This window comes from Chanodichthys erythropterus, chromosome 7 (genome assembly GCF_024489055.1).
Source record: "Chanodichthys erythropterus isolate Z2021 chromosome 7, ASM2448905v1, whole genome shotgun sequence".
Lineage (NCBI taxonomy): Eukaryota > Metazoa > Chordata > Actinopteri > Cypriniformes > Xenocyprididae > Chanodichthys > Chanodichthys erythropterus.
The window spans coordinates 200530-210000 of record NC_090227.1 but is presented as its reverse complement, the minus strand read 5'-3'; the positions used below and the strand labels follow the sequence as shown (position 1 = coordinate 210000).

Genomic DNA, 9471 nt, shown 5'->3' with positions numbered 1-9471 from the left:
GTGTGTGTGTAATATAATGTCTGTGTGTTGTAGATCTTCGAGTGGTGGTATTTCCGGAAGTATGGGACGTCGTTCATCGAGCAGGTGTCTGTCAGTCATCTGCGTCCTCTGTTAGGTGGAGTTGATAACAGTTCTCCCAGCAACACCAGCGCCAGCAACGGAGACGCCGACTCCAGCCGGCAGAGTGTGTCAGGTCAGACCTCCGCTCACACCGTACGACACCAACTGAAGTCTAGAGAAGTCATTAGCACACAGTTACTAGGCATCGTCAGTTTGAGTTTGTGTTGATTTAATAATGTTTCATCTGTGTGTGTGTGTGTGTGTGTGTGTGTGTGTGTGTGTGTGTGTGTGTGTGTGTGTGTGTGTGTAGAATGTAAGGTGTGGAGAAATCCCCTCAATCTGTTCAGAGGAGCTGAATATAACCGGTGAGTGACCGTCAAACATTCTGTGTTGAAGTGCTTCATCTGATGCCAAAACAAGCCAAACTATCATTAACTGTCTAGTAAGTCAGGCAAAAACTGGCAAAAAACTTTGTGATTATATATCAATTTGACAACTATAAAAAAAGAAAAAAATATATTGATTCTTCTTCTTCTTCTTATTATTATTATTATTATTATTAATAATAATAATTATTGTTATATTTCACTGTAAAATCAAAAATTGAGTATTCAAGAATAATAATATAATAAAAATAATAATAATAATAATCGTTTTATTTTACCATAAATAATAATGGCCGTCTTAATTTCCTAATTTTCGAACATTAAAGCTTTCATTTTGGCAGAAACCTGCTTGAAGCTTTTAAAGTTCACTCATTCTGTCATCATTTGCTCACATTCATGTTGTTCCAAACCCATGTGACTTTTGTTCATCTTTGGAACACAAATGAAGATATTTTTAATGAAATCTAAGATATTTCTGTCTATTCATCCAAAACACTGACGCTTTAAAACGTTCATAAAGAGAAAAAAATGGAAACAGAAGCTCAAGCATGAGAACCAATGAGGTTCATTCTCACGAGTCACATGGCACGTTTGAGCTTCTGTTTATGTTCCCTGATTAATGTTTAAATGTTAATAGAAGCCTAATATAAACCTGTTCATATAAAGTGATCGTGTCTCATGGGTTTGATGAAAGATTGTTTGTTTTTTGGTGAACGATCTCTTAAAGGTGACCTATTATGCCCCATTATACAAGATGTAATACAAGTCTCTGGTGTCCCCAGAGTGTGTGTGTGAAGTTTCAGCTCAAAATACCCCACACATAATTTATTATAGCATGTTAAAATTGCTATTTTTTGGGGGTGAGCAAAAGCGTGCCGTTTCAGTGTGTGCCCTTTAAATGCAAATGAGCCGCTGCTCTCGGCCTAAGAGGGCGGAGCTTCAAGAGCTGATTCTCCGGTGTCAGGAGTCAGTCAGGACGCGCTATAATGTCAAACTGCAAATATATGCTGCATGGAGATAGAACAGGTATAGTTTAGTTCAATTACGGCTATAACTTTATTGTCGTCTTCCACTATTTTAGTACAAGCCTGTTACCAGACCCCGTTCGACTTTACCAATGAGTTTAATAATGTTTATTGTACTTCACACAAAAGATGAAGCGTCCGTTTTCACTCTAGGAAATCACTGTAAGAGCTTAATAAAACACAGTGCAAGTGTGCATTAAAATATTATCCATAAACTCTCTCTCTCTCCCTTGCATTATCATCAAGATACACAGCGAATTACACAGAAACACTCGTTACAACTAACAGTAACAAAATACATAAACGAATATATAAAGACCTTATGCCCTTTCGGGTGGTGCTTAATAAATCAGCTCCGATGAACTGTAATAAAGTGCTCTCACCTTCATCACTGCCGTATCCAGTATCGCTCTGGAGACTGTAAGCTGGATCACGAACAGTTACTGATCTATCCTTGAGTAACATGTTTTTAGCACAGTTTTGTATTGTCCCTTTATATTGACATTCGTTCACTAAGCAGTCCGGTGTGAAATGATTCACGCAGGCATAAACGAATTTCGGCAGAACTGAGGGAGCATTTTCTTCGAAAACAAAATGAATCCGCCTCGTCTTCAGCGGCTCAGATTTCGGGAGTAAATGGAGAGAGCTCTGTGGATTCATCCATCCAGCTACAGAAAAAACTCAAGAGTGGGTGGATTTTTATCATTATAGGGTGGTTGTGTACACACACTGCCAACACACATTTATATCCAAACACCACGCAAAAGGGAATTTTGCATAATAGGTCCCCTTTAAAGCTTCTCTTCTGTTGAACAGCTGGTTTATAAGCGCTACTCATTACACTTTTGGTAAGATAGTTTTCAAATGCATGTTATAAGAGATTAAACTGAGATGCAGAGTTGAACCGAGCCGCTCCGAGCCGCTGAAAACACCGGATCATGAGCTGCTCGCGTGTAAATGAACACGGTGTCTCGCTTCACTCTGAAACACAGCGCTTCTGTGTACTGAATTAAATCACAGCCTTTGATCTGATAATCACAATAAGTCATATTGTGATTTCTGTTTTATTCCCATTAATCGTGCAGCTCTAGCTGGAATGTCCAGCGTTCATTGCTGGATTACTTTGAATCATGTTTTAATGGACACAAGCATGAAGAAGGCGTGAGGCTCGAGTGCCACGCTTCACTCGGCTGCTGTACAGTTGCTGAGTTGCATTGAGACGCTGATGTGAATGTGTTACACAGATACACGTGGGTGACGGGTCGAGAGCCGCTCACATACTATGACATGAATCTGTCAGCACAGGATCATCAGACGTTCTTCACGTGTGATTCTGATCACCTGCGGCCTGCAGACGCCAGTAAGAGCGCATCATTTCCTGCACTGATTCAACACTGTCAATATCTGGAAGACCTTTGCATAAGTGTGTGTGTGTGTGTTGACAGTCATGCAGAAGGCCTGGAGAGAGAGGAATCCTCAGGCTCGGATCACAGCCGCTCATGAAGCTCTGGATCTGGAGGAGTGAGTGTTTCTCTGCCGTACTCACACTCCTGAACACCAGCACTAACTGACAGCTGAGAGAGATTTACCCGCATTACTCCTTTAGATATCTCCCTAGCTTGTGACGTGTGTGCCGTAACATATTCCCAGCACACTTAATCTGTGCTCCTAACCAGACGCGACAAATCAATCACAATCACAGCCAATCAGAAGAGCGTGTGGGCGGAGTCTCTGCAAACGCACTGCACTCACAACCAAATGGATAAATACACAATCAAATTCATAAATATTATACCATTTTAACATTATTAAAAGTACATACTGCCTGAATGAAACGAATATTGTCATAGAAATACACTGGTTTGTTCACAGTTTGAATATTTCTTTTTATTTCTTTTCAAGATTATTTCTCTTTCCTCTTTCAGTACGGCTGTAAAGGTCACTAGACGCTTTTAACATTAAATGAAGCATATGATCAGTACCAGAGGTCATTGTTGTTCAGCCATGATTAACGTTGCAGAAATAGAAACGGTTTCTAAAACAGAATCGCATATAGTGAAGAAAACTCTGATTAACATGGAAAAGATGTTTTTTGTCGCACGTCGCGTCTGGTTAGGACTCGCTGAAACACAAACAATCTCCGTTTAGAGCGTTCTCTGTTGTCCCTCATAAAGGAATTGAGTTGCTGCTGCTGCTGTTGTTTAGATACAGTGGCGAATGCAATGTGGCAGACAGAATGAAGGGCAGGTGAAAGATTTAATCAGAGTAAAATGTGAATTCCTGATCAACAAACCCTGATCTGAACTCTCCTGTGTCGTGATGGAGGGACTGTGTTTGTGTTTAATGGTCAGGAGTGTGTTTGTTGTAGTTGTGCGACAGCTTATATTCTCCTGGCTGAGGAAGAGGCCACGACTATAGTGGAGGCGGAGAAACTCTTCAAACAGGCGCTGAAGGTCGGGGAGAGCTGCTACCGGCGCAGTCAGCAGCTGCAGCACCACGGCTCACAGTATGAAGCACAGCACAGTGAGTGCACTTAAACCGCACGCTCAGATCTTCAGTGTACTGTTGCAGAAATCTGTTTTGGCATGAATTGACTCCATATTAGTTCACGTTCTCAAGTGACGTGTGGCATAACGTGTCAGTAAACATCTGACTGTTATAGGAGAAGTAGACGAATGAAATCCCTCTGTAAGTTGTATAAAAATGTGTGTGTGTGTGTGTGTGTGTAGGAAGGGACACAAATGTATTAGTTTACATCAAGAGAAGACTCGCCATGTGCTCCAGAAAGCTCGGCCGCACGCGAGAAGCCGTCAAGATGATGCGAGACGTGAGTGACCTTTGACTCTTGATCCACACAGGTGACATGAACCGTCATTTTCAATAATCAGCAAACTGAAAAAGATATTCAGTGAGTGATCTCAATATATATACAGTACTGTGCAAAAGTCTTAGGCACGTCAGTATTTATTTTGTCTCAGTTTCATCTGTTTCTCCATGTAATCACAGACGGATTCGATGATGGTGAGATCAGATCTCTGTGTGGAGCACCGGCTGTTGTCAGACTCCTTGTGTGTTCAAAATCTCACAAAATCTCACTGGATTATTACAATTAATGGCAAAATGAATGTTTGGAAATGTGAACGGATATTTCCTACTGACACATTACAGCAAAAGATATAAATAACTGGCTTAAAACCTTTTTTGGGGGGTGAAATTACTGACGTGCCTAAGACTTTTGCACAGTACTGTATATTTCTAGATTTAAGCACAAACACATGCTGATGTTGTGTAAATCAGCATCGCTCTCGACCAATCAGATTAAAGACGGGCGGGTGAATTACTGAAAATAATGCACAGTTGAGGTGCAGCAATGATGCAATGGCCCGCTGTCAGTTAAACCACACACACACACACACACATATATACAGCATATATTAGTCAGCAGTGCTTGAGAACGTGAGCTGTTCCTGTGTTTCCTGCAGTTAATGAAGGAGTTTCCTCTGCTCAGCATGTTCAATATTCATGAGAACCTGCTGGAGTCTCTTCTGGAGCTGCAGAACTACGCAGACGTGCAGGCCGTGCTCGCCAAATACGACGGTACGAACACACACACACACCGTTACACAAGTCTTTCTCTTGCAGATGATATAACAGTGCCAACTGCTTGGGAGGAATATTGGGAGGAAACGTGAAGCCCTGAGACGAGAGACGGGCTCTGTCCTGATCGTGATACATGAGCAGCTATCTTTGAGGGGAAATATAGTTAAACTTCTGAAATTTCTATTGCTTTCCATATTCAATTTTAATGCACATTCAAAGTTTGACTCACATTAAAGCGTAATTTTATGCTTTTATGTGAACTGTCGGTGGTCGGCCCTTTTCCACCCTGTTTGAGCTGAAGAAGCGTCTCTGAGGCCACAATATTCACACATAATCAGGCTGTTTTGCTGTATATTTTGAGTCTCTTATGGATAATGATGTGCGTCACATCATTGTTCTCTTCCACAGACATCAGTTTGCCAAAGTCTGCCACCATCTGCTACACAGCGGCGCTTCTGAAGGCCAGAGCCGTGTCCGATAAGTGAGTTCTGCACCGTTATTTATTCATACAAAAAAAAGAATGCTACATAATACAATGTTTTATGACCTCATGAATGCAGCAAAAGCATTAATGTGAAATTCATGCGGCGTCACAGGTCAGAAGTCAGAGCTGTTTTGTTTTACTGTGACGTTTCTGATGGGTTTGTGCAGGTTTTCACCAGAGGCGGCGTCACGGAGAGGTCTGAGCACAGCAGAAATGAACGCAGTCGAAGCCATACACAGAGCAGTGGAGTTCAACCCACACGTACCGAAAGTGAGCCGCACACCATCACTGTCACACAGCAGGTCATGTGTGTGTGTGTGTGTGTGTGTGTGACTCTGACCGTGTCTCTCTGCAGTACCTCTTAGAGATGAAGAGTCTGATCCTGCCACCGGAGCACATCCTGAAGCGCGGCGACAGCGAAGCCATCGCGTACACCTTCTTCCACCTGCAGCACTGGAAGCGAGTGGAGGGCGCGCTCAACCTGCTGCACTGCACCTGGGAGGGAAGTGAGTCACGCCACGAGCACACGTCAAGTGAAGTCACCTTTATTTATACAGCGCTTTTGCAGTGCAGATTGCTTCAAAGCAGCTTTACAATGATAGTTTTGGTCAGGCTGTACAGCAGCTCTAGCTTAAGTTCAGAATTGATTCATTTCCGTTGTAAAGATCATTAGTTATTACCGTATTGTTCCAAATATAATAAAAACATTTTTCTTAGAAATACATCTGAAAAAACAGGTTTGACTTAGATTCAGAGTCTAGACATTTACATGTCAATAATACACCCGCAACAGTAGGTGGCTCCAAATACGCTTAAAACGAGTGTGTCAGAGTAACGTTAAAAGATCACGAGTGCAAAAACACCTTCTTAAAAACACTAACAGTCAGAGAAATGCGTACCGTCTAAGAGCCGCGTGATTCATGTTTGCGTGCCTCTCTGACGGGAACAAACGTCCCCCGCACGTGACTTTAAAATGAAACACAGTTCCCAGATTTCACTTCAACAGTTGATGAAATGTTGGTAGTCTACATGATTTTCACTATGAGACGGATATCCTAATTGTTACAGGTCTATAATCCAGATGAGCTACAGGTTATTTTTATGGGATGTCAAAAAGTGTTTATTTTTAAATGTGATCGTTGGTAAATTTTGACAGTGTTTTACTTTCAATACAAAAATAAAATGTGAAACATATGCAATTATTTTCAAATAAAAGCATTTTCTTTATAAAATACAAGATTTGGTACATCTTGTAAAAGGGGGTCGTCTTATAATCAGGGTCGTCTTGTATTCGGAACAATACGGTAGTTTAAGTGTCAGCTGATCAGGTCAGAGGTGACAGTGGCGGGAACACAAACTCCATCACGTGACGGAATGGAGGAAACCCTGGTTTGAAACTCTGTAAAGCCTGATTAATGTGTGCTGATGTGTGTCACTGTCACATGACCAGGTCCACTCTAAAACACACAGACTTGTGCCGGTGTGGTTACTGCGAGCTGCTCTTGTTACGGCCGAAGCATTTGCATCTCAGTATGGTTTCATATATAGTTCTTGTGAGCAAATGTGAACATGACATTAGACTCATGAAAGAATCATTCCCGTTTTATTTTTCTGATATAAAACTTGTTTGTGTTCAAATGAAGAAAAACTGTATTGATCTGTTAGAAACACATTATATTTGCGACTGTGAGTAGTTTCTGATGGACTGATGCTTCAGCTTTCAGAATGATCCCGTATCCTCTGGAGAAAGGACACCTGTTTTATCCATATCCGGTCTGCACAGAGACGGCCGACAGAGAGCTGCTACCCAGTAAGAGATTTTCCTGCCTGTAGATTCAGCCGACGGATGTTGGGTCCAGCGCTCTTGTTCTGTTCCGACAGCGGTTCACTTTAACCCGGTTCTGGTGTGATCACGACACACACTCGTTCTGTCAGATACTTTCTGATTCACTCTTAGTCCTGTGTCACATGTGCTTTTTAGTTTTTATCATATTTAGACAACCTATCCTGTTTTTTTTTTTCATATTTAGTTATGCTGCATAATGATTAAACTGATACTCAGGATTATTTTACTCAAGAATGTAATCATGATTACTGTGAATGATTGTCATTTGATGAATTTCTTTTACATTTCATCACTTTCACCCATAAGCACAAATCAAGAGAACGTCGACTCGTACGCATGCTTTAACTCACCTAGTTGTTGCATCTGTGTAGTTAAAGTCATGTGATTATTGACTGATGTTGCAGAAGCAGTTAACCGTGTGTGTGTGTGTGTGTGTGTGTGTGTGTGTAAGCAGTGTTCCACGAGGTGTCAGTGTATCCCAAGAAAGAGCTGCCGTTCTTCATCCTGTTCACGGCGGGTCTCTGCTCCTTCACAGCGATGCTGGCGCTGCTCACGCATCAGTTCCCAGAGCTCATGGGAGTGTTCGCTAAAGCCGTGAGTGTCACACACATTAACAGGGTCTAAAGAGAGAGTTCACACAAAAATCATTCACTCTCCCTCATGTCCTTCATAAGAGTTTCGTTCATCTTCAAAACACAAATGGAGATATTTTGACAACACTTAAAGTCTGTGTGTAATTCATCATTGTAATGCATTCTATGTTTTCATAAATAATTATAACCAAACTTGACATGCATTATAATATTATAATATCCAGTCTGTACTGTAGCTTAAGCATTCGACAGCGGGAGAAGATTCAAAGTGTACCGCCAGTGTAACTATGGGCATCTGCAGATGTCATTCTGAATAATCGGATATTGTTTTGTTTTGCGAATGATTTCATTATATTACTGAATGTGGTTTAATTTCGGGAGCAGTCTGACGGAGATTTTCTTCAGATCCCTGACTTGTTTCTGTCCGCTCCTCTCTCTCAGTTCCTGAGCACCCTGTTCGCCCCGCTGAACTTCATCATGGAGAAGGTGGAGAGCATCCTTCCCTCGAGTCTGTGGCACCAGCTCACACGGATCTGATCCACGGACATATATCAGTTCATATTGACTGAGGTGCCAATTCTTCAGAAGTGCCCGATAGCCAGAACACAAGAGAAACTCAAACAACATCAAAGGCGAAAGGAATCAATTTCCCCCTTAATCTCATGTAAAACTTTTCTGTCTAAAACTTTTAAAGGCCATCCGTATATAAAAGAAAAAATAAAACAATTTCTGTACTGCTGCAAAACAGACGTCTCCGTTTTTGAAGTCCATAAGAGAAAATTCTCCTCCGCTGCGACTTTGTTCTCAGGTTTGTCTGAAAAGAGCAGAATTTGATTGATTGATTGATTGATTGATTGATTGATTGATTGATTGATTGACAGGCATGGGCTTCTTTTGCACATAAACACAAAAGCCACATTTGTAGAGACAAACATGTTTTTTGTGAATGTTTTTCCGTACATTTGTGCATCATGTGACACATTTGTGGATTTTGACACCAGTAGTGATGTTTACTCTCTGACTGTTCTAGCCAATCAGAACAGTTTATTGAATTACACCCACAATGCAGTTTGTTCTACATTCAAAGCAGCACCAGATGAAAGCAGATTTCAGACTTTGACCCGAAAGTTCATGATTGTTTGTGTTATTTTATATTGTATTATTCTTTCACACTGTTGGCGCTCAGAGCAGCCAGGATCGTCTATTCGATCATCTGACAATGGGTGAAGGATGTTAAACATGCAAAGAGAGACACTACTGTAAAACGATGCCTGTGATCGCTTTTACAGAATATATATTTGTTGTGAAGTTGTCAGTGGAATCAAACATTTTGAATCTGTGGCCTGCGAGATGTTTTAAACTGAGTGAAATGTGTAGTCTGAATTTTGGAATATGGCATAAAAATGCTGAAATTCTAAAAAATGTGCTTGCATAACTCCATTGAAGTGGCTAATTTTCTATTTAAATCCCTCAAAAC

At 41.2% G+C, this 9471-nt stretch overlaps 1 protein-coding gene across 7 annotated transcripts in view; it reads left to right on the top strand.

Moving 5' to 3' along the window:
- The window catches only part of LOC137023024 (suppressor of tumorigenicity 7 protein homolog), a 14644-nt gene extending 5905 nt beyond the window's left edge, over positions 1–8739 (top strand). For 6 of the 7 annotated variants that reach the window (XM_067389537.1, XM_067389533.1, XM_067389536.1 and 3 more), the window contains 13 exons: positions 34–193; positions 371–425; positions 2716–2831; positions 2917–2992; positions 3840–3994; positions 4201–4298; positions 4954–5068; positions 5480–5552; positions 5723–5825; positions 5911–6061; positions 7273–7365; positions 7853–7995; positions 8436–8739. In XM_067389537.1, the coding sequence (XP_067245638.1) occupies positions 34–193; positions 371–425; positions 2716–2831; positions 2917–2992; positions 3840–3994; positions 4201–4298; positions 4954–5068; positions 5480–5552; positions 5723–5825; positions 5911–6061; positions 7273–7365; positions 7853–7995; positions 8436–8531 (1434 nt within the window). In that variant the 3' untranslated portion in view covers positions 8532–8739. The remainder of the gene's footprint in view (positions 1–33; positions 194–370; positions 426–2715; positions 2832–2916; positions 2993–3839; positions 3995–4200; positions 4299–4953; positions 5069–5479; positions 5553–5722; positions 5826–5910; positions 6062–7272; positions 7366–7852; positions 7996–8435) is intronic. The other variant, XM_067389534.1, reaches the window with a different exon arrangement.
- The last annotated feature ends 732 nt before the right edge of the window (positions 8740–9471 follow it).